This window comes from Chiloscyllium plagiosum, unplaced genomic scaffold (genome assembly GCF_037043375.1).
Source record: "Chiloscyllium plagiosum isolate Xiang-an unplaced genomic scaffold, Cpla_swu_hap1 HiC_scaffold_7, whole genome shotgun sequence".
Classification (NCBI taxonomy): domain Eukaryota; kingdom Metazoa; phylum Chordata; class Chondrichthyes; order Orectolobiformes; family Hemiscylliidae; genus Chiloscyllium; species Chiloscyllium plagiosum.
The window spans coordinates 30,429,209-30,454,744 of record NW_028270145.1 but is presented as its reverse complement, the minus strand read 5'-3'; the positions used below and the strand labels follow the sequence as shown (position 1 = coordinate 30,454,744).

Sequence of the window (25,536 nt, the reverse complement as noted above, 5' to 3'; positions counted from 1 at the left end):
AGTACTGAACAATGAAGGATACCCTGTCAGTTGCAGCATGTGTCTGTCTCCTGAGGAGGTCAGAACTGGCGGTCGATGAGTTGAGCATCTTACCCCATTCTTATGAGGGCATCCCTGAGTACTTCCAGGTGTCCGTTATATTCCTCCTCATCTGAGCAGATCTGGAGTATGAGTAGGGCTTGTCCACAGGGGATGACTGTTTTCATATGTTTTGGATGTAAGCTGGAGAAGTGTAACATTGTGAGGTTTTCTGTGTATTTGCAGTAGAGTGAGGTGCTGAGGTGTCCATCCTTGATGGAGATGCATGTGTCCAAGAATGAGACAGATAGTCGAGAGTAGTCTATGGTAAGTTTGATGGTGGGATGAAACTTGCTGATACCACTGTGTAGTTTTATCAGTGACTCCTTGCCATGGATCCAGAGGAAGAAAATGTCATCAATGTACCTGGTGTATAATGTTGGTTGGAGGTCCTGCGTGGAGCAGAAGTCTTGTTCGAACCTGTGCATGAAGATGTTGGCAAATTGGGGTGCAAATTTGGTCCCCATAGCTGTTCCATGTGTCTGGGTGAAGAACTGGTTGTCAAAGGTGAAGACGTTGTGATTGAAGATAAAGCGGATGAGTTGTAGGACGGTGTTTGGAGATTGGCAGATTTTTAACTTTGTACACCCCAGTCCAACACCGGCATCTCCAAATCATGCTATATTAAAATTTATTTTTGCTGCTATTTGTCTCCAAAATGTACCTTGATTTTAATGCCTTTGGTTGATAGAGGTCTTGTCCTTTTATTTGCTCAGGGATGTATGTGTAGTTAACAAGGCTAATATTTGTTCCCATCCCTGTTTGCCCTTGCAAAACTGGTGGTGATCTGTTTCCTTGAACTGCTGTAGGCACAGTGAGGTTTGGGAGGAAGTTCTAGGATTTAGACCCAGTGACAGTCAAGGGATAATGATTATATTTCCAAGTCAGGATCATGTGCTTTGGAGGAAATCTTGGAAGTGTTCAGTTTGGTGCAAAACAAAATTACCTGGATAAGATTATATATATTGTAAATGAAATACTGTTCATGATATGTGATATCAAATGCTAATATCCTCAAACTGACACATCATAATTCCTGAAGAAGGGCTTATGCCCGAAACGTCGATTCTCCTGCTCCTTGACCTGCTGCATTTTTCCAGCAAAATCGGATGTAATGGTGTTACAATTAAATAAAGGTAATTATGAGGGCATGAGAGAGGAACTCATGAAAATAGACTGGAAGCAGAGCCTAGCGGGGAAGACAGTAGAGCAAAAATGGCATGGGTTTGTGGGTATAATTGAGGACACTGCACAGAGGTTCATCCTCAAGAAAAGAAAGATTATCCAGGGAGGGATTAGACAGCCATGGCTGACAAAGTTAAAAATCACACAACACCAGGTTATAGTCCAACAGGTTTAACTGGAAGCACACTAGCTTTCGGAGCGACGCTCCTTCATTAGGTGATAGTGAAGGGCACGATCGTAACACAGAGTTTCCTCCACTATTGTGATTTTTCACTTTGTACACCCCAGTCTAACACCGGCATCTCCAAATCATGGCTGACAAAGGAAGTCAGGAAATGTATCAAAGAAAAAGAGAGATCCTATAAAGTGGCCAAGAGCACTGGGAAATCAGAAGATTGGGAAGGCTACAAAAACAAACAGAGGATAACAAAGAGAGAAAAAGGAAGGAGAGAATCAAGTATGAAGATAGGCTATCCAGTAATATTAGAAATGATAGTAAAAGTTTCTTTCAATACATAAGCAAACAACAGGCAAAAGTAGACATTGGGCCACTTCAAACTGATGCTGGAAGCCTAGTGATGGGAGATAAGGAAATAGCTGGAGAACTTAATAAGTACTTTGCGTCAGTCTTCACAGTGGAAGACATGAGTAATATCCCAACAATTAAAGGGAGTCAGGGGGCTGAGTTGAGTATGGTTGCCATTACAAAAGAGAGAGTGCTAGAAAAGCTAAAAGGTCTTAAAATTGATAAATCTCCTGGCCCCGATGGGCTACATCCTAGAGTTCTGAGGGAGGTGGCTGAGGATATAGCGGGGACGTTGGTTGAGATCTTTCAAAAGTCACTGGAGTCAGGGAAAGTCCTGGATGATTGGAAGATCGCTGTTATAACCCCCTTGTTCAAGAAAGGATCAAGACAAACGATGGAAAATTATCGGCCAATTAGCCTAACCTCGGTTGTTGATAAAATTCTAGAATCCATCTTTAAGGATGAGGTTTCTAAATTCTTGGAAGAGCAGGGTCAGATGAGAACAAGTTACCATGAATTTACCAAGGGGAGGTCGTGCCTGACAAATCTGCTGGAATTCTTTGAAGAGGTGACAAGTAGGTTAGACCAGGGAAACCCAGTGGATGTGGTCTATCTAGACTTCCAAAAGGCCTTTGATAAGGTGCCACACGGGAGGCTGCTGAGTAAGGTGAGGGCCCATGGTGTTCGAGGTGAGCTACTGGTATGAATTGAGGATTGGCTGTCTGACAGAAGGCAGAGAGTTGGGATAAAAGGTTCTTTTTCGGAATGGCAGCCGGTGACAAGCGGTGTCCCGCAGGGTTCGGTGTTGGGGCCGCAGCTGTTCACGTTATATATTAATGATCTGGATGAAGGGACTGGGGGCATTCTCGCGAAGTTTGCCGATGATACAAAGTTAGGTGGACAGGCAGATAGTACTGAGGAAGTGGCAAGGCTGCAGAAGGATCTAGACAGTTTGGGAGAGTGGTCCAGGAAATGGCTGATGGAATTCAAAGTGAGTATTGAATCTTAGAATCTTTCAACTTTTGATTCTTCAAGAATTTTGTTGCTGACACAGTCAGCTATGATGAGAGTGGGAGTCTTCAATTATTGCTGTTCCTTCAGAGTCACTGGGTCAAAATCCTGCAGTTTTCTCCCAAATAGCGCTATGGGTCCATCTACACCAAATGGACTATAGCGGTTCAAGAAGGCAGCCCTCCACCACTTTTTCAAGGACGATTTTATATACAAAAGTAAATGATGATCCAACCAGTGACCTCCACATCCACATCCACAAAGGAAACATAATTCCACTCATGGCACTTATCTGAAACAATATGCTTTGGATAAAGAGTTCCTGTATGGGCTTTACATTTATTTTTCCATACGAGTATAGTACAGTCTTGACAACACCTGTTTATACTCTCTCTGTTTATGCAGGACACAATCATGCTGCGATTACCTGTGCTTCGCAAGGCATTAACAGGCGCTTCCCAGTCTGCCAAAGATATCCTGGGAGCAAAAAACAATGGTACGGAAAGTGCTGTGATCAACAATGTTTGACCGTACGAGGATTTCATGTGGACCTTTACAAGATCGTTTTTGTGTTGCTTGAGCTAAAATAAGTAAAACTAATTTCTCATTGTTTTGTCCTCTGGATTTTGGCTTTGCTGGCCTGAATAATTTTAATGACTCACCCTCATTTCCTGTGAAGATAGCGATCAGCAGTTATAACTAATGGTTTGCTAGCACCATCCGTGATCTTTGAGTGTCACCACATTGTATGGGTCTGCATCATGTACCAACCAAACTAGCTGGCAAGGTCTGAATTGCATCAATGAAATCTTTTTGGTTTTGTCTTAATTGCACAAAGATGTATGGAGATTTTTGACTCCTTACTTTTCTTCTTTCTGTCTCCGTTCTGTTGCAGTTTAAGTTTAATAATACTGAATCCCCCCCATAGGGTTGAATATTTCTGAACTCTGGGAATGCTCTTTTCTTACTTTGTTACACATCTTGTTGCTAGCAGTGTCTGTTTTCTGCACTCAACTTTCACAACAAATTCTTGAATTATAATATTACTGGTTCTCAAGAGTTATGGCACATGTAGGACTTAAATCAGTTTTTCCATCGTGAGCTTCTCATTGAAGTGAGAGTCAAAGGAGATTATCTCCAATGAGCATCTCGAGGATTTGGATATTCAGATTTCAGATACTCAAACTGTGTATTTCTATACATTTTGTCAATTTGCCACGCCACACCACAGCCCTGCCCACCCTGACCCAAGTTCAGTCACCTGCTAGCAGTGCCGTTGTTTGGAAAACACTGCTCAAATAACAGAAAGGAAATGTATCATTCACTTGTGCACTGTAATCCTAAAATGGCACTTTACCAAGTTACTTTATTTATTCATGTCTTTATAATATTTTCTTGCATGTAGAACAAAATTATTGGTAACTTATTTTACTTTTCAGTTCGCACCACTGCTACAGCAGCAAGCAACCTGGTTGAAGTGTTTGTTGATGGCAAGCCAGTGATGGTGGAGCCTGGAACCACTGTTCTGCAGGTACAGTTGCTACCATACACATTGTGAATTTAGACCTGGGCCGGGCTGGAAAGGGTTAAGAGGACATTGCTGCAGTGATCCCTGTAGGGATTCTATGATGATATCTTTGAGCAGAAGAGGAAGCTGAGTTTCAAATAAAATTACTCAAGTGGATGAGCCTTTGGGAATTAAGCATAATGCCAATATTTATCCTTGTTTAAATCCTGTGTTCCTAGAGTGTCCAAATCTTGCAAGACACAAATAGGACCCGATTTGCTGAGCTTTAACCAGAATAATGGGGCAAAAGTATTGTCTGTGACCTATGGACTGAAAGATGGCTGCTCTTGTTGCTCTGTTAGGTATCAGTGCATTAAGTGGGAGAGAGCCACATATCAAGCTGTGCTTGTGGCACAATGTTTGGTATCTTTGTAAACAGTGTAAATGGTAGTGTACAATTAGAGATATTGATGATCTAAATATATGAGCAAAAATGTATTAAATGGGTTTTGATATGGAATAGTGTGAGGAAGTCCAATATGGAATTACAAAGGATAGATCACAGTACTCCTTTAATTGGTGAAACGTTAGAACCAGTAGAGTTCCGTAAACCCGGATTATTAGAATGTCATGGAGATGTACAGCAAGTAGTCAAGAAGGCCAATAGACTTATCAGCTTTAAACTGAGATGGTGACATAAAAGAGGAAAATTTGTGTTTCTGGAGTACTTTGTTGTGGTTAACATCTGGAGTACTGAGTTCATTTCTGGACACCACTTTTGGAAGGCGATATTGATAAGTTTAGATGAGATTCGATTCCCTAAGGATGGAACAGGCCCTTCGGCCCAACAAGTCCACACTGACCCTCCGAAGAGTAACCCACTCAGATCCATTCTCGTACCCTATATTTACCCCTGACTAATGCACCTAACACTATGGTAAATTTAGCATAGCTAGTTCACCAGCACATCTTTTTGGATTGTGGGAGGAAACAGGAGCACCTGGAAGAAACCCACGCAGACACAGGGAGAATGTGCAAACTCCACGCGGACAGTCACCTGAAGCAGCAATCAAACCTGGGTCCCTGGTGCTGTGAGGCAGCAGTGCTAACCACTGAGCCACCATGCCACCCCCTGTTGGGCTTTGACAGGGTCGCTCACCAATTCAGTGTTTGCAGTTGGAATTGCTGCTTTCTCTGTTATTGGCTATTACATCAAGAATTAGCATACTCTTGCTGCTGTAGCCAATAGTCCTGGAGTGCCGTTTATACTTCTTAAATTCTTATGCCAAGAAATCTAATTGATGTTGCTTATAGCGCAGAATGATTTTTTTATTCATTCACAGGTTAAGGGCATCTCTGCCTGGGTCAGCATTTATTGCCCATCCCTAATTGCCCAGAGGGCAGTTAAGAGTCCACCACATTGATCATGAATAAATTGGACACAAGCACAATTTAAGTAAATTTAATTATTAATGGCAAATATATGTACACAATTCAGCTTGAACACTTTTTTGTTTTTTTAGTTGTGACATTTCTCATCTTGAGGAAACTATTAATGTTATCCTTGTTGAGTTTGTGCTGATTTCAATTGAAATAATTGTTTCATGTTCTATAAGTCTTCTTATTAATGGGGCATCATCATTGAGAGGTTTACCTACAGTATTAGATGTCAGAGCCAACATTGATATTCTTGATCTTGGATGGGTTATCGTTTCGACTTGCCAGAATGTTGCTGGATTCCCATTGGTTAAATTTTGAGGACAGGTTGCATAAACCAGATGGTATTGTCTTGTGTTTGAAAGGTTGTAGAGAGATGTGATTGAAATTTTCAAGATGCTAAGGGAAACAGCATTTCTCTATATTTACCTTAGTTTCGCCGGTTTATGAGCTTTCAATATAAGGAGCAGAGACTAAAAGATTGCTCAGCCAATTGTGGTACCTCTTCTGAGATCAACTGGCAGTACAAGAGTTTCTTAGCTCACGTGACTGGATGGCTGGTTTGCAATGCAGGGTGACATCAACAGCATGGGTTCAATTCCTACACTGGTTGAGGTTCCTCTGAAGGACCCTCCTTCTCGACCTCTCTCCTCACCTGGAGCGCGGTCACCCTTTGGTTAAACCACACCTGTGGTTTCTGTGTAATGAGAGTGCGGCCTTTGGTCTGGTAGAACGATGGCAACTTTTCCTTTATCTCCGTGCCATCTCCTCTCCAGGTATCCATCAACTCGTTAGGTAAGCAGTTCTCCCCATGCTACAAGAATGCTTGCCAGTGAAAGATAAATTCTTGAGTTATTTTCCATTTTATGTGACCAACCCATTGTCTCTTCTGATTACAGGCCTGCGAGAAAGTTGGCATACAGATCCCTCGGTTTTGTTACCATGACAGGTTGTCCGTTGCTGGGAATTGTCGAATGTGCCTGGTGGAAATTGAAAAAGCTCCTAAGGTAATGGGAGTTTTCGTACTTTATAATAGATTCCTAATTGTGTAAACAAGCTGGAAAAGATGGGCAATGAAAAGTGATGGTATTGTGAAGTAAATTTTATTGTCATGATATTGCGTACTTTAGTAAAACGGTTTTTGTCCCAGGAATAATGACTTTCCCACATTCAATGAGCTGTGTGGAAGGATTTCTTTTATTATTGGGATATGTGAAAGAGTGGTAGTGAGGCAACTAAGAAATACAGCACATTCAGTGTTGTAGAAAGTCATTCAATGTGTCGTTCCAGTGCTGCATCTGAAGTGATAGCATTTGTCTTTTTATTTCTCTCTATCTCTCATGCCTGAACATTTTCTTTACCTTTTAACATGTAAACGTGCAGAATTGTCACCTTTATCAATACAGTGCTGTTGGAGGTGAGGCACTGCACACTTTTGACCAAAGAAAAAGTATCCATTTAAAACCTTTTCATATTCCTGAAAAGTTGAAGTTAATTGTAATTTCTGAAACTATATATACTTATATCAAATTGCCAATAGAGTCATAGAGATGTACAGCACGGAAACAGACCCTTCGGTTCAACTCGTCCATGCCGACCAGATATCCCAACTCAATCCGGCCCTGCCTGCGAGTACCCGGCCCATATTCCCCCAAACCCTTTCTATTCATATACCCATCCAAATGTCTTTTAAATGTTGCAATTGTACTAGTCTCCACCACCACCACCTGGCAGCCCATTCCACACACATACCACACTCTGCGTGAAAAAGTTGTCTGTTCGGTCTCTGCTATATCTTTCCCTTCTCACCCTGAACCTATGCCCTCTAGTTCTGGACTCCTCCACCCCAGGGAAAAGACCTTGTCTATTTACCCTATCCATGCCCCTCATGATTTTATAAACCTCCTATAAGGTCACCCCTCAGCCTCCGACACTTCAGGGAAAACAGCCTCTCCCTTTCGCTCAAATCCTCCAACATCTTTGAAAGGGTTCAGAAAGTATTTACAAGTTTCACAACATCCTTCCAATAGAAAGGAGACCAGAATTGCATGCAGTATTCCAAAGTGGCCTAACCAATGTCCTGTACAGTCGTAACATGACCTCCTAACTCCTGTACTCAATACTCTGACCAATAAAGGAAAGCATATCAAATGTGATTTACTTTCTGATTAAACATACTGCTATTATTCTGATAAATTAACTGAGTTCCAATTAGGTTTTCTTTTTGTTTTTCAGCCTGTAGCTGCCTGTGCTATGCCTGTGATGAAAGGGTGGAACATCCTTACCAACTCCGAGAAAAGCAAGAAAGCCAGGTATGGTATGTAACCAGTCAAAACAGAAATTGCTGGAGGAACTCAACAGGTTTGGCAGCATCTGTAAAGAGGAAACTGATTTCAAGTGTCAAGTCCAGTCTTCAACTTCCTTTGTGCAAGAATATCTCCAGGCAGCAGACAGTTTAGGATTATCGTTTTGGGGTTAGTGTTTAATAAGAGGAGCAAAGATATGGTGATTAAATTTGTACTGATACCAAGATTAGTTAGAAAGCGTGTTGTGAAAAAGACAAATGGGTTGTAGATGCATATAGATAGGGTGGTTTGTGTGGGAAAACGTCTGGCAAATGAAGAAATATGGGAAGTTGGTCATTTTGGCAGGAAAATGAAAAGGAAAGTATTACTTAAAAGGAGATTGACTGACTAACTGACTGGAATTCTAAGGTGCAGAAAAGTTTAGATATTCTCAGTAAAGGTAAAGTTGCCATATTCTTACTACACTACGGAGCTGTTCATTAGAGAGACAACTGATGGTATTTTAGTCTGAGAGTGATCACACCTCCGGTGAGGACAGAAGCTGAGAAGGAGAATCCTTCATGGTAACCTCAGCTGGTATTGGAATTGAACACATGGTGTTCTTTAAGCATATTAATAGTAAAAGATTAGTGAAGGATAGAGTAGGGGCTACAAGGAACAAGCTGCTTACTGAAACATAGGATATGATCGTGGTCCTAAATGAATATTTTGCTTCTAGAAAAAGGTGACAATGGCCTAGTCAAAAATGTGTGTTCAGCAACTGAACAGTATAGTGATAAAGACGACGTGCTGAAAAGGCTGGCAGCACTCGTGTTAGAGAAGTCGCCAGGCTGAGATAAGATGCATCCTTGATTGCTGAGAGAGTTAAAGGAAGAAATTGTGGAGCCATTGACAGAACGTTTCCAGGCCTCCCTGGAACACAGGATTAGTCCTAGAGGTTGGAGGATTTGAAAATATGACACCATTATTTAAGAAATGGACAAAGGATACCACAGGAGACTACGGGCCTATCAGCTTGGTATCAGTAGTGGGAAAACTGATGGAAACTGTAAAATGGGATAAGGTAAATATATACTTAAAAGGAAAAGTTAATACTAGGCAGTAAACTTGGTATTATCCACCACAGGTCATGTCTGACACATTTTAATTGAATTCTTTGACAAATTGATACAGGCAGTGGAAGATGTTCTATCAGTGCTGTGGATGTTATATATTTGGACGTTCAGAAAGCATTTGATAAGGTGCCACATGGCATATTAGAAATGTTTAGGATTGATGGGTCCTTGGCAACATGGATTAGAAATTGGCTAAAAGATAGGAAACGGGGATAGGTATTGATGGGCATTTCTCAAATTGGAGAGGAGTTGAAATGGTGTACTTCAGGGTTCAGTGTTGGGACCCTTGCTTTTTCTGATTTATGTAAACCGTTTGGATGTTGAGGGAACAATCCCTAAATTTGCAGATGTATTTAAGCCCAGGAGTATAGTGAATTGTGAGGATGATGCTGAGCACCTTTAGAGGGACATGATACGTTTGCCAAATGTTAGACACCTGGTAAATGAATTTCAATGTAGAAAAATGTGAGGTAATGCATTTTAGTAGAAGAAACAGAGAGAGACAATACTTGCTCAATGGTACAACTTTGAGTGGAGTACAGGAGCAGAGGGACCTCATAGTTTACTTACACAATTCTGTAAAGGTAGCCAGACAAGTGAAAACTGTGGTTCAGAAGGCCTTTAGAATCTTTGCATTTTAAATGGAGGTAGAGTACAATAACAAGGAAGTGATACTACACATGTATAAATCATTGGTCAGACCATATTTGAGTACTGTGTTCAGGTCTGGACAACTTATTTAAGAAGGATGTTAAAGCACTGGAGGAAGTTCAAAGAAGATTTATGAGAATTATATCAGGAATGAAGAATTTTCAATACAAGGACAGGTTAGAGAGATTGGGCTTATTCTCTTTTGAGCAGAGAAGTTTAAGTGGTGACCACCTTGAGGTTCAAAATTAGGAACACTTTGAAAGGGTAAAGAATGATATTCTGTTTCCACTATTTGATATGTCAGTAACTGGGGTTCACAAAATTGTCAGCAAGAGCGCTAGGAGTGAAATGAGGAGAAACTTCTTCACTTAGAGTTGTTAGGATTTGCAGTGTGCTGCCTGGGAGGGTGGTGGTGGTGGATTCCATAGGAGAATTCAAAAGAGAGCTTGATATATCCTTCAGAGTGATGAAGCTAAAGGGCTGCAAAGAAAAGGCTGGAGAGTGGGACTTGCTGGGTAGCTCTTTAGGGAGTTGGTACAGATATGATGGGTCGAATGGCTGAATTCTGTACTGTAAAATTCTATGATCCTATATTAGTGTCACTCTGCATTTAAAAACCAACCAACTGAGTTAACTGACCCCCCACATTAGACAAATTACACTTTTTTCTGCATTGGTTCAGAGTGAGAGGCTGACTTGATTGGAATGTATAAGTTCATGAATGTCTTAACATTGTGGAATGAAATAAAACAAAGAACTAATGCTGGGGATCTGAAACAAACAAAAACTGAAATTGCTGGAGAAACTTAAGAAGTCTGGCAGCATCTGTGGAGAGAAAACAAAGTTAATATTTTGAGTTCAGGCTCACTATACTTGAAACATTAACTCTGCATTCTCTCCACAGATGCTGCCAGACTTGCTGAGCTTTTCCAGCAATTTCTGCTTTTGTTTTTGACTTGGTGGATGGGGAAAGGATGTCTTCACTTGTGGGGTCAGTCCAGAATTAGGGGGCACAATTTTTAAAAAAGGGTAAATTTTTTCAGTGGGTTATTGGGACACTCTGCCTCAGAAGATGGTAGAGGCAGGGTCTTTAAATGTTTTAAAGCAGAGGCAGATTGATTCTTATTGTCAGGGGAATCAAATGCTGGGGACAGATGGAAGGATGGAATTTGAAACACAGACAGCTCAATGGTGATCTTACTGAACAGCAGAGCAGGCCTGGGAGGGGGGAGCTGAATGATCAACTTCTGCTCCTATTTCCTTTGTTAGTATTATGATCAGTGATTGGTGATATTAATTAGGTTTGTGGTTTGTAGCAGTTTGGATTCGTATTTAGAAGTTTGACAGGATAGATGCTGATAGGATCTTTCCTTTTGCAGAGGAATCTAGAAATCAGAAGCACAATTTAAAAACAAAAGGTCTTTGCTTAATGATAGAAATGAGGTGGAATTTTCCCCACTTTCTCTTTGTGTACCCTCACCCCCAGTAGCATACACCCTATACTCCCCACCACAATTTTCTCAACTCCTGTCCATCTCAGTGACTGGTAGCTGGATGTGGATAAGGGGCAGGAGTCATTATTTAACACTTAGTGGTGAGGTTCAGATGTTAGGTTTAGAGATTACTATGTTTAGTGGGTTAGGAGATATGGTGTGGAGGAGTAGGTGTTGGACTGGGGTGGACAAAAGTTAAAAATCACACAACTAGCTTTTGGAGTGCTGCTCCTTCATCAGGTGGTTGTGCATAACCACCTGATGAAGGAGCAGGGCTCTGAAAGCTAGTGCTTCCAAATAAACCTGCTGGACTATATCCTGGTGGTGTGATTTTTAACTAGGAGATATGGTTAAGAGTAGGATTTCAGCTTAGTGGTTGTGGTTGTATACATGGGTTAGGGTTTAGAATTAGAGGTGGGTAGTTACGATTAGAAAAAGGATAGGATTAAGGATGCAAAACGGAGAAAGTTCTTGCAGTATGTGGTGATGTGAGTGTGGATGGGATATTTCTCCCGTCTGTTGAGTTCACAAACTTGGGGCACATAATTTCAGAATAAGGGTTAAAGAGATGCGGAGGAGTTTTTTCACTTGGAAACTTGTGAATCTGTGGATCCTTCTAGCCCAAAGGGCTGCTGAAGCTCATATCAACCAGCATATTCAAGACATAAAGCAATAGATCACTGAAGACTCATCGAAGCATGTGGTGACAGTGTGAAAAAGTGGTATTAAGGCAGTCTGAATAGCCTACTCCCATTCCTATGTATGGAAGCCTTTTGTAGATTGCTTTATGTAAAACCGAAATTGCTTTGTTTAAAATAAACTGAAAGAACCATTTTTTTGTACTGCTCAATTGCAATCGGTACCAGTTATTAATGAAATAAATTGTCAAACTGATTTTGGATGTTAATTGCCAAGTTTTGTGAAAACTTGAGGTTCTTGGGGTGGGGGGGTGAAAGTAACTTGCAGGAAGGAGAAAGACAATGCGAATGCTTTCCAGAAGACAAAACATAAGGTTTTGGTTTGGGTTGAACAGTATTGGTAAGATAGATACCGTGTACTCCGGAGACCGAACAGGTTTCACTGATGGTTTGTGTCTTAGTGGAACATTCAATGTTCATTGTGCAACAAAAGATTTGAGCTTCATTACCTTGTGTATTATTGAATCTAGTCATTGTGCTTCATTTTTGTTTTGCCATAATAGGGAAGGTGTGATGGAGTTTCTGCTGGCTAATCACCCATTGGATTGTCCCATCTGTGATCAAGGAGGGGAATGTGATCTCCAGGTATCACTGCTAATGATAATAATGAATGTAAAAAGTCCTTGCTTCCATGAGTGAAGATGTAATAGGGTAAAGGTGTTATAATTCTGGTGGCTTCCATCAATTTTACTTGTGTTCCATGCCTATAGATGACGTTCATTCTCCTTGGAACTGTATTATATCTGGCAATGCAGTACTGTCTAGGTATCAGACCAAAGTTGTTTTACTATAAGCTGTTCACTGCTAAACCCTCCTGTTTCCATGCTATTTTGAACAAACCCTGTGGACAGTGAGCCTTGTGCTATAAATAAAATCAGATTTATTAAAAGTAAAAGTGGAATGGGTACATAAAATTGATACAAAAGTTCTTGTATATTGTACCTCCTAAATAAAAAAAATTGGAGTACCTTTAAGCCAATAATATCAAATCGCAGATAATCTCCATTTTGCAGCTTACAATTGAAGTTTTGATTGTGGGTTCCTAAGGTGCTTATTTCAACATGAGCTGCAATGTAGTGTTCAGGACTGAAGATCTGATAGAGGCAGGTATGAAACTTATGTCCCTTCCACAAAGCTGATGGCTACTAACCAAGGAATTGCCTGCTGCCTTATGAATAAATTTGCTGGCAGTTAAAGTTAACTGTTCAAACCAGCTTTTTGTGAGAGTGTTGAGAATACAATTTAAGGCCAGAAAATAAACAAAATACACTAAGGGCAGAATACTTTGAAGTTCCATTTAATGTTTGTGCTAAGCTTACCCTATTTTGTGGCAATAATGTTAAATCTTCTGTTATTGCAATATGTCGTCAGGTATCCTTCTGAATTAAATAAATTCCACCAGTTTCTAAAGCGTATCAAATTATGATGCATTGCATGGCAATGAGAAGAGAAAGGGACTGATCTTATGGACAATTGCAGCTGATTAAAGAGTTTGAGATGTTAGAATATATTTCTTCTGATGGAAACATCCAGAAGGACTTGGCGCACAGCTGTAACATTAGAGCTGGGTCATTCAGGGATGATAAATAGACGTACTTCATGCAAAGTAGTGGGATTTTGGAACGCTCCCTCCACAGAAGTTCTAGCGGCTTTGTGGCATTTGAATGTTTGAAATTGACAATAGGTCATTTTTTGTTGAGTAGGGATAATAGAAACAAGATGTGTGTTTGTAGATTTCGAGTACAAATCTTTTATTAATTAAGTAGATGGTAGAATTGGCTTGAGGGGCTCAATATTTGACTCCTGCTCTTGTGTTTGCTGTCCTTTATTACAAGTTGTGAGACTTTATCTCTTTACAAGGCATTCCCAGAATGTTGCTTATGTATGGTGCCTTAGAGTGCAGGAACACTGTTAGATCTGAGATGCCTGCCTGGTGAATGCACTGCTTGAACTGCTCCATTAGTTCACCCAAACAGATGGACACTTGCATTCTCTCTAGCCGAAAGGAGATTTCTCGGCTACTAACTTGCTGCCAGAGTTCTCCAAACAGCAACTGTAAGAATTGCCTGAGGCTGCATTGGAAGGGTATGGAGTGTTTGGAGAGAAGTGCTGAAGCACTTGAGTAAGAGGAAAAAGAGAAAGTCAAGGAATTGTACTGAGTGAAATTGTACAGTCTTTGGAAGAATATCACAGACAAATGTTGTTTTTATAATGAAACTAACAGAGAATGACAAGACAAAGGCATAGGCCAAAGAATTACTGGAGAGTTCACAAAATCACAGAATGATTACAATGCAGAAAGAGGGCATTCAGCCCATCATATTTGCACTTGCTCTCCAACTGAGCATGTTGAATTAGTGCCATCCTCCTGTCTTTTTTTCTGTAATCCTGCACATTGGTATATGATTTTGTGAATAGAAACATTTCGAATATTTCAGGTGAACCTGCATCCACCATACATTGAGGCATTGCTTCCAAGCCCTAACTCGGTGTGAAAATATTTTTTCTTGCATCACATTAGTTTCTTTTGAAAATTATTTCATCTGTTCCCTCTCATTTTTTGATTCTTTTATGAGTAAAATTGTTCCTCATTGAATTGTTTGTTAAAGCCTATTTTTATTGAAGGTTCAATGAGATTAATTTTAAGAATATTAAAATTAGTTCTTTTGATGACAAATCCAGCAGAAGTCCTGTGTGGCATCCTTTAAGGTAAAATGAATTTCAAATGAGTGCTTCAGATAATTTAAGTTATAAAGTTTATATTCAATCACTTTACTTCTTAAGCCACATGTTTGCATATCATAATGCCTCCGAGGTTAGATATATCCATATTTATTAAAAGCCTTATATTTGCATGATTTCCTGTCAACTCTTATTACAGCATAACATGCTTACAGAACAAATAATAACAATTTTTATTCCTCACTGGAGGCACTGTTCTTAGACTTTTCAAAGTCTTGTATCGGCAGACAATGTATGAAATGGGAAACTCAAGCGTTGCAGACAGGAATTGCATGCAGTTGTAGCATATTTAGTTAGATATTGTGTCTTCCAGACACTATATGAGATTGCCAGCCAATATTGTTTGATCCTTCCATGTCTATTATTTAATGACTGTCTGTCTGTTTGTCGTTCCCATTTTATATGTGCGATGTAATAATTGTGATTGATTTGTTATAGGATCAGTCAATGATGTTCGGCAGTGACCGAAGCAGGTTTACAGAGGGAAAGAGAGCTGTGGAAGATAAAAACATTGGGCCTCTTGTGAAAACCATAATGACGAGGTGTATCCACTGCACACGCTGTATCAGGTAATTTTTCAAAACTATTCTTATTAACTGTATATCTTATTAAAACCATTCTTCCAATAGTTGATGAACACCAAGTCTGCTTTCTCAAGCATCGATGCAGACAAGAAGCTCTGTGGAAAGTGTCGCTGATGTCAGCTATGAAAAGAGTTGTATCCCCAAGGTGCTGGCTGTAGCTCATTAGGTAGCATGTATTCCTCTGAAGTCCCATTATATAGACTTGAATAAAAAAGTCTCGGCTGACATACCAATGCAGTACTGAGAGGGTGCTGTATTGGAGAAGCTGTCGTCTTTGAAGTGCAATATTAAACTGAGGGCCCATCTACCCTTTTAGGTGGACATAAAAGATCTCATGACACTCTAAGAAAATGTCCTAACCAATGTTAATCCTTCAACTAGCATCATTAAAATAGTTTAGTTATTTTCTCATTCCCTATTTAGAGTCATAGAGATGTACAGCATGGAAACAGACCCTTTGGTCCAACCCGTCCATGCCGACCAGATATCCCAACCCAATCTAGTCCCACCTGCCAGCACCCTGCCCATATCTCTCCAAACCCTTCCTATTCATATATCCATCCAAATGCCTCTTAAATGTTGCAATTGTACCAGCCTCCTCCACATCCTCTGGCAGCTCATTCCATACATGTACCACCCTCTGCGTGAAAATGTTGCCCCTTCGGTCTCTTTTATATCTTTCCCCTCTCACCCTAAACCTTTGCCCTCTAGTTCTGGATTCCCTGAACCCAGGGAAAAGACTTTGTCCAATTATCCTATCCATGCCCCTCATAATTTTGTAAACCTCTATAAAGTCACCCCTCAGCCTCCGACACTCCAGGGAAAACAGCCCCAGCCTGTTAAGCCTCTCCCTGTAGCTCAGATCCTCCAACCCTGGCAACATCCTTGTAAATCTTTTCTGAACCCTTTCCAGTTTCACAACATCTTTCCGATAGGAAGGAGACCAGAATTGCACGCAATGTTCCAAAAGTGGCAGAACCAATGTCCTGTACAGTTGCAACATGACCTCCCAACTCCTGTACTCAATACTCTGACCAATAAAGGAAAGCATACCAAACACTGCCTTCACTATCCTATCTACCTGCGACTCCACTTTAAGGAGCTATGAACCTGCCTTCCAAGATCTTTGTTCAGCAACACTCCCTCGGACCTTACCATTAAGCGTATACGTCCTGCTAAGATTTGCTTTCCCAAAATGCAGCACCTCGCATTTATCTGAATTAAACTCCATCTGCCACTTCTCAGCCGATTGGCCCATCTGGTCCAGATCCTGATGTAATCTGAGGTAACCCTCTTCGCTGTCCACTACACGTCCAATTTTGGTTTCATCTGCAACCTTATTAACTGTACCTCTTATGCTTGCATCCAAATCATTTATGTAAATGACAAAAAGTAGAGGGCCCAGCACCGATCCTTGTGGCACACCGCTGGTCACAGGCCTCCATTCTGAAAAACAGCTCTCCACCACCACCCTCAGTCGTCTACCTTTGAGCCAATTCTTTATCCAAATGGCTAGTTCTCCCTGTATTCCATGAGATCTAACCTTGTTAATCAGTCTCCCATGGGGAACCTTGTCGAACGCCTTACTGAAGTCCATATAGATCACATCTACTGCTCTGCCCTCATCAATCTTCTTTGAGTTTTTTGAAGCAGTAACAATCAAGTTTGTGAGACATGATTTCCCACGCACAAAGCCGTGTTGACTATCCCTAATCAGTCCTTGCCTTTCCAAATACATGCACATCCTGTCCCTCAGGATTCCCTCCAACAACTTGCCCACCACCGAGGTCAGGCTCACCGGTCTATAGTTCCCTGGCTTGTCTTTACCGCCCTTCTTAAACCGTGGCACCACGTTTGCCAACCTCCAATCTTCCGGCACCTCACCTGTGATACCAATGATACAAATATCTCAGTAAGAGGCCCAGCAATCACTTCTCTAGGTTCCCACAGAGTTCTCGGGTACAGTTGATCAGGTCCTGGGGATTGATCCACATTTAAACGTTTCAAGATATTTAAATGCAGCAATACAAAGTTGGACTCATGACAGGGCAAACTGCAACTTGCACCAATGGCAGCGGTGGGATTTGAACCCACGCCTCTGTAGAGACTGGAGCCTTAGACCGCTCAGCCACACTACCTGACTTTTAAAAGCCTACTGCAGCTGGTATTCCCAGGCGGTCTCCCATCCAAGTATTAACCAGGCCTGAGTCTGCTTTGCTTCCGAGATCAGATGAGATCGGGTGTTTTCAGACTGGTATGGCCGTTGTGGGAACTTACTGTGCATAATTCGGCTCGCTGATTTATTAGATTACAACTACATACTATATTGACTTTAAACTGTTTTGGAACATCTTGGAATTGTGAAAGGCACACACAATTGTCAATTCTTCCTTTTAAGAAGTATTCTGCATTTCCGTTTATAAATATATTTAAGGAAAAGAGGGTAACTAGGCACAGAATAGGGCCCCTCAATGATCAGCAAGGCAGCCTATGTGGAGCCGCAGGAGATGTGGGAGATAATAAACAAGTATGTTGCATTAGTGTTTACTGTGGAAAAGGACATGGAAGATATAGAATGTGGGGAAATAGATGGTGACATCTTGAAAAATGTCCATATTACAGAGGAGGAAGTGCTGGATGTATTGAAATGCATGAAGGTTGATAAATCCTCAGGACTTGATCAGGTGTACCCGAGAACTCTGTGGGAAGCTAGGGAAGTGATTGCTGGGCCTCTTGCTGAGACACTTGTATCATCGATAGTCACAGGTGAGGTGCCCGAAGACTGGGGGTTGGCAAACGTGGTGCCATTGTTTAAGAAAAGTGGTAAAGACAAACCAGGGGACTATAGACTGGTGGGCAAGTTGGAGGGAATCCTGATCGACAGGATGTACATGTATTTAGAGAGGCAAGGATTGATTAGGGAATGCCAGCATAGCTTTGTGCATGGGAAATCATGTCTCACAAACTTTGTTACTTTTTCAAAAAACGCAATCAAGAGGATTGATGAGGGCCGAGTGATAAATGTGATCTATATGGACTTCAGTAAGGCGATCAACAAGGTTCCCCATGGGAGACTGATTAGCAAGGTTAGATCTCATGGAATACAGGAAGAACTAGCCAGGGTTGTTTCTCAGACTGGAGGCCTGTGACCAGTGGAGTGCCACAAGGATCGGTGCTGGGTCCACTGCTTTCTGGCATTTATATAAATGATTTTGATGTGAGCATAAGAGGCATAGTAAGTTTGCAGATGACACCAAAATTGGAGGTGTAGGGGAAAGTGAAGAAGGTTACCTCCGAGTACAATGGGATCTTGATCAGATGGGCCAATGGGCTGAGGAGTGGCAGATGGAGTTTAATTCAGATAAATGTGAGGTGCTGCATTTTAGAAAAAGAGATCAGAGCATGATTTATACACTTACTGGTAATGTCCTGGAGAGTGTTGCTGAACAAGGAAACCTTGGAGTGCAGGTTCATAGCTCCTTAGCTGAGTCACAGGTAGATAGGATAGTGAAGAAGGCATTGGGTGTGCTGTCCTTTTTTGGTCAGAGTGTTGAGTACAGGTGTTGGGAGTCCAGAACTAGAGGGCATAGGTTTAGAGTGAGGAGAAAATATTTTAAAAAAGGGACCGAAGGAGCAACTTTTTCACACAGAGGGTGGTGCGTGAATGAAATGAGTTGCCAGAGAACGTGGTGAAGGTTGGTACAGTTGCAACATTTAAAAGACATCTGGATGGGTATATGAATAGGAAGGGTTGAGAGGGATATCAACCAAGTGCTGGCAAATGGGACTAGATTAGGTTCGGGTATCTGGTTGGCATGGATGAGTTGGATCGAGGGTCTTTTTCTATGCTGTACACCTCTATGACTCTATCAGAGAGGGGATAAAAATCATCAAAGAATTCAAGTTATGTTTCTTCACCCATTTCTTCAGTTGATCGCCTTACTGAAGGTTAAATGTTGTAACCTTCAGTATACTACCCTAATTTACTTAAAAATGATATAATGCACGTAATGGGGAAATCCCCAATTTCCATTCATTTTGCTGAATACAAACACTCAATTCTGGGAGGGAATTGTAATTCTCTTTTATCCTTCTGCAGGTTTGCCAGTGAGGTGGCAGGAGTGGATGACCTGGGCACCACAGGAAGAGGAAATGAGATGCAAGTTGGCACATACATCGAGAAAATGTTCATGTCAGAAGTGTCAGGAAACATCATTGATCTTTGCCCTGTCGGAGCTTTGACATCTAAACCTTATGCCTTTACTGCCAGACCTTGGGAGACCAGGTGCAGCATATCTTCAACTGTTTATTGTTGCACCCTGTTGCTGTATCTTGTAGTTTTATGTGCTTATGTGTTCCAACTGTGTAACTAGCAATGTGGATTGGATTGAGATGTATGCACCATGTATTCAGGGTGTAGGCACACAGCTGGTGAAGAACATCAGACAAAAAGTACACTTTTCAGCACTTTCAGCCAGTTTTAATATTTCAGTTAGATCATAATTAATCTGCACCTCTATTCCATTTAACTGCCCTGATTCCATTTTCCTTAATATCCTTAGCAAACAAGAATTCACTTTCACCCTCATGGCTCCTCCTGAACCATGACCCCACCACAAAACATCAAGTGCTTGATTCCAGAACAATCACTGACCTCCCTCCTCCAGTGGTAGCCCACATTCCTTGAATACTTTGATAACAATCTGTGTGTTTAGATTTCACTGCAGGCCTTGATAAGCAATTCAGAGGGTTGCTAACATCTGAGCCTGATGGTGCCTCTTTTTGATGAACGTCTTCTCTTCTCCAATCATCCAGTCATGTAAACTTAAACTAATGCTGTTCTTGAAAGGCTTGTTTCAAGAGACATCCCAGATAAGATATTTTTCTTTCTGTAATTCTGTTTGAAAATTCCATACATTTTCTTCTGCCATATTTTTAAGCCATGTACCTGCATCCACATCAACGTGAACAATTAGTCATCGAATCATAGAGATGTACAGCACGGAAGCAGACCCTTTGGTCTAACTTGTCCAGGCCGACCGGATATCCCAACCCAATCTAGTTCCATCTGCCAGCACCTTGCCCATATCCCTGCAAACCCTTCCTATTCATATACCCGTGCAGATAGCTTTTTGAATGTTGCAATTGTACTAGCCTCCACCACGTCCTCTGGCAGCTCATTCCATCCAAGTACCACTTTCTGCGTGAAAAAGTTGCCCCTTAGGTCTCTTTCCCCTCTCACCCTAAACCTATGCCCTCAAGTTCTGGACTCTCCCACCCCAGGAAAAAGACCTTGTCTATTTATTCTATCCATGCCCCTCATGATTTTATAAACCTCTTTAAAGGTCACTCCTCAGCTTCTGACGCTCCAGGGAAAACAGCACCAGCCTGTTCAGCCTCTCCCTATAGCTCAAATCCTCCAACCTTGGCAACATGCTTGTAAATCTTTTCTGAACCCTTTTATGTTTCACAACATCTTTCCGATAGGAAGGAGACCAGAATTGCATGCAATATTCTAACAGTGGCCTAATCAATGTCCTGTACAGCCGCAACAAGACCTTCCAACTCCTGTACTCAATTCTCTGACTGATAAAGGAAAGCATACCAAACGCTGCCTTCACTATCCTATCTACCTGCGACTCCACGTTCAAGGGTCTATGAACCTGCACTCCAAGGTATCTTTGTTCAGCAACACTCACCTAGGACCTTATCATTAAGTGTATAAGTCCTGGTAAGATTTGCTTTCCCAAAATGCACCACGTCACATTTATCTAAATTAAACTCCATCGACCACTTCTCAGCCCATTGGCCCAATTGATCAAGATCCCATTGTAATCTGAGATATCCTCCTTTGCTGTCCACTACAACTCCAGTTTTGGTGTCATCTGCAAATTTACTAACTATACCTCCTATGTTCACATCCAAATTATTTATATAAATGACAAAAAGTAGAGGACCCAGCACCGATCCTTGTGGCACTCTGTTGGTCACAGGCCTCCAGTCTGAAAAACAACCCTCCACCACCACCCTCTGTCTTCTACCTTTGAGCCAGTTCTTTATCCAAATGGCTAGTTCTCTCTGTATTCAGTGAAATCTAACCTTGTTGACCAGTCTCCCATGGGGAACCTTGTCGAATGCCTTACTGAAGTCTATATAGATCCCGTCCAGCACTCTGTCCTCATCAATCCTCTTTGTTACTTCAGAAAACTCACCAAGTTTGTGAGATATGATTTCCCATGCACAAAGCCATGTTGACTATCCATGATCAGCCCTTGCCTTTCCAAATACACGTACATCCTGTCCCTCAGGATTCCCTCCACAGCTTGCCCACTGTCGAAGTCAGGCTCACTGGTCTATAGCTTCCTGGCTTGTCCTTACCACACTTCTTAAACAGTGGCACCATGTCAGCAAACTTCCAGTCTTCTGGCACCTCACCTGTGATATCGATGATACAAATATCTCAGCAAGGTGCCTAGCAATCACTTTCCTAGCTCCCACTGAGTTCTCGGGTCCACCTGATCAGCTCCTGGGGATGTTTCCACTTTTGTATTTCAAGACATCCAGCACTTCCTCCTCTGTAATATGGACATTTTGCAAGACTATCTATTTCCCTACATTCTATATCTTCCATGTCCTTTTCCACAGGATATACTGATGCAAACTACTTGTTTACTATCTCCCACCATCTCTTGCGGCTCCACATAAAGGCTGCCTTGCTGATCTTTGAGGGGCCCTATTCTCTCCCCAGTTTGCCTTTTGTCTTAATGTATTTGTAAGGACCCTTTTGGATTCTTCTTAACTCTATTTGCCAAAGCTATCTCATGCCCCTTTTTGCCCTCTTGCTTTCTCTTATAAGTATACTCTTCTAAGAATTTGTTCGGTCTATACCTGACATATGCTTCCTTCTTTTTCTTAACCAAAACCTCAATTTCTTTAGTCATCCAGCATTCCCTACACCTACCAGCCTTTCCTTTCAGTTTCCTGATGAAGGGTTTCTGCCTGAAATGTCTATTTTCCTGCTCCTCTGATGCTGCCTGACCTGCTATGCTTTTCCAGCACCACTCTAATCTCCAGCATCTGCAGACCTCACTTTTGCCTAGCTTTTCCTTTTCACCCTAACAGGAATATACTTTTTCTGGACTCTCATTATCTCATTTCTGAAGGCTTCCCATATGCCAGCCGTCCCTTTACCTGCGAACGTCTGCCCCTCCAATCGGCTTTTGAAAGTTCTTGCCTAATACCGTCAAAATTAGCCTTCCTCCAATTTAGAACTTTAGCTTTCTGATGTGGTCTATCCTTTTCCATCACTATTTTAAAACTAATAGAATTATGGTTGCTGGCTCCAAAGTGCTCCCCCACGAACACCTCCGTAACCTGCCCAGCCTTATCTCCCAAGAGTAGGTCAGGTTTTGCACCTTCTCTGGTAGGTACATCCACATAATGTTTGTGGAAGTGTTTTCTCTTGAATATTACAGTTGGATTAAGCTTTGTCCCATTGGATGGACGTAAAAGCTCAATGCTGAATCCAATATTTTCTTAGCTAGTTGTCTTCATTGTCACTGATTTCCCTCCAATTTTGTTCACCATTTAACCAAAAGTGATGTCCAAATTTGTGCAAGCATCATCGATATCCAAATACAGACCAATCTGTGTCCATTCTTTTCTTGATGTTTTGATTTCGACCTGCTGTAATGCAATATATGTCATCAGGTTCTACTGAGAAACCCCGTAAACTCTTGATCTTCTGACGCAGTGTAAAATTGTTTACCTTCATGATAAACTTTGTGTCCAGGTCAGGGTCTGAAATCTGGAATGAAAATGTGTTGCTGGAAAAGCGCAGCAGGTCAGGCAGCATCCAAGGAACAGGAGAATCGATGTTTCGGGCACAAGCCCTTCTTCAGGAATCCTGAAGAAGGGCTTGTGCCCGAAACGTCGATTCTCCTGTTCCTTGGATGCTGCCTGACCTGCTGCGCTTTTCCAGCAACACATTTTCAGCTCTGATCTCCAGCATCTGCAGTCCTCACTTTCTCCCTGAAGTCTGGAATGCCCAAGTTTAAAGTTTATTTCGGGGTGAAGATTCAAGTCAGTCCATAAGAAATTGAGTCCATTCTGGGAATTTTTATTGATATATTTTGCAACTTTGTCTTTGAAACTATGGCATAAATAATTGAATACTCCTTCTAAAGCAACGATTTTAGCTGTGTCGAGAATATCCTCCAATCTCTAAAATATTTCTCTGATAATTGGAATTCTCTAGCACTTGTACAATTGTTTACTTGCTGTGCAACCTAAATTACTTTTGAGTTTGATCTAGGCACATGTATCTCGTCACTGTGCTGCCAAATTGGTGTGCGTGTTAAGGTTGTAAACTAGACTTGCTATGTTGGTGTGTATAGTCAGGAGGTGCTGAAAAGCTGCCTGCCATGGTATACTATTCAATAACTCTGTCAATGAGCTGGTCTGCACCAGGGCAGATTTTATTTCAGTGGTGAGCAGGTGTTAAATCTGGGGAGTTTGAATTTTAGAACAAGAGTTGGGGATCAATTTTTTCACAAAGTCAATCATAACTTGAGTTATATTGTAAGAAATGGGGAATTCGTTTAGCTCAGTGTGATGTCAACAGCATGGGTTCAATTCCCATAACTTGTTTGAGATCACGGTGAAGGACTCTCCTCGACTGCTTCTCTTGCCTGAAGACTGGTGGCCCTCAGGTTAAATCACCACCAGTTGCTTTCCTTCCTTCCTTCCTTCCTTCCTTCCTTCCTTCCTTCCTTCCTTCCTTCCTTCCTTCCTTCCTTCCTTCCTTCCTTCCTTCCTTCCTTCCCTTCCTCTCTCGCCCCTCTCTCTCCTCGCCCTCTCTCTCTCGCCCTCTCTCTCTCGCCCTCTCTCTCTCGCCCTCTCTCTCTCGCCCTCTCTCTCTCGCCCTCTCTCTCTCGCCCTCTCTCTCTCGCCCTCTCTCTCTCGCCCTCTCTCTCTCGCTCTCTCTCTCTCTCTCGCCCCTCTCTCTCTCTCTCGCCCCTCTCTCTCTCTCTCGCCCTCCTCTCTCTCTCTCGCCCTCTCTCTCTCTCTCGCCCCTCTCTCTCTCTCTCTCGCCCTCTCTCTCTCTCTCTCTCGCCCCTCTCTCTCTCTCTCCTCGCCCCTCTCTCTCTCTCTCTCGCCCCTCTCTCTCTCTCTCGCCCTCTCTCTCTCTCTCGCCTCCTCTCTCTCTCTCCTCGCCCTCTCTCTCTCTCTCGCCCTCTCTCTCTCTCTCGCCCTCTCTCTCTCTCTCGCCCTCTCTCTCTCTCTCGCCCCTCTCTCGCTCTCTCTCGCCCTCTCTCGCTCTCTCTTCTCGCCCTCTCTCGCTCTCTCGCCCTCTCTCGCTCTCTCGCCTCTCTCGCTCGCCTCTCGCCCTCTCTCGCTCGCGCGCCCTCTCGCGCGCCCTCTCTCGCGCCCTCTCGCGCGCCCTCTCTCGCGCCCTCTCTCGCGCCCTCTCGCGCGCCCTCTCGCGCGCCCTCTCGCGCGCCCTCTCGCGCGCCCTCTCTCGCGCCCTCTCTCGCGCTCTCTCTCGCGCTCTCTCTCCGCGCTCTCTCTCGCGCTCTCTCTCGCGCTCTCTCTCGCGCTCTCTCTCGCGCTCTCGCGCTCTCGCTCGCGCTCTCGCTCGCGCTCTCGCTCTCTCTCTCTCTTCCTCTCGCTCTCTCTCTCTCTTCCTCTCGCTCTCTCTCTCTCTTTCTCTCTTCCTCCCTCTCTCTCTCTCTTCCTCCCTCTCTCTCTCTCTCTCTTCCTCTCGCTCTCCTCTTTCTCTCTCTCTCTCTCTCTCTCTCTCTCTCTCTCTCTCTCTCTCTCTCTCTCTCTCTCTCTCTCTCTCTCTTCCTCCCTCTCTCTCTCTCTCTCTCCTCCCTCTCTCTCTCTCTCTTCCTCCCTCTCTCTCTCTCTCTCTTCCCTCCCTCTCTCTCTCTCTCTCTTCCTCCCTCTCTCTCTCTCTCTCTCTTCCCTCCCTCTCTCTCTCTCTCTTCTCTTCCTCCCTCTCTCTCTCTCTCTCTCTTCCTCGCTCTCTCTCTCTCTCTCTTCCTCCCTCTCTCTCTCTCTCTCTCTCTCTCTCTCTCTCTCTCTCTCTCTCACACTCTCACACTCGCGCTCTCTCTCTCTCTCTCTCTCTCTCTCTCACACTCTCACACTCTCTCTCTCTCTCTCTCTCTCTCTCTCCTCTCGCTCTCTCTCTTCCTC

At 42.6% G+C, this 25,536-nt stretch overlaps 1 protein-coding gene and 1 pseudogene across 2 annotated transcripts in view; one reads left to right on the top strand and one right to left on the bottom strand.

The window, feature by feature from the left end:
- Positions 1-25,536, top strand: part of ndufs1 (NADH:ubiquinone oxidoreductase core subunit S1) — a 44,845-nt gene that overhangs the window by 2,524 nt on the left and 16,785 nt on the right. The window contains exons 2-8 of one of the 2 annotated variants that reach the window (XM_087988884.1): positions 3,206-3,296; positions 4,240-4,331; positions 6,644-6,751; positions 7,980-8,056; positions 12,511-12,592; positions 15,188-15,318; positions 19,433-19,618. In XM_087988884.1, the coding sequence (XP_087845010.1) occupies positions 3,215-3,296; positions 4,240-4,331; positions 6,644-6,751; positions 7,980-8,056; positions 12,511-12,592; positions 15,188-15,318; positions 19,433-19,618 (758 nt within the window). In that variant the 5' untranslated portion in view covers positions 3,206-3,214. Of the gene's footprint in view, positions 1-3,199; positions 3,297-4,239; positions 4,332-6,643; positions 6,752-7,979; positions 8,057-12,510; positions 12,593-15,187; positions 15,319-19,432; positions 19,619-25,536 lie in introns of those variants that run through there. The other variant, XM_087988883.1, reaches the window with a different exon arrangement.
- Positions 17,483-17,601, bottom strand: LOC122552065 (5S ribosomal RNA; annotated as a pseudogene).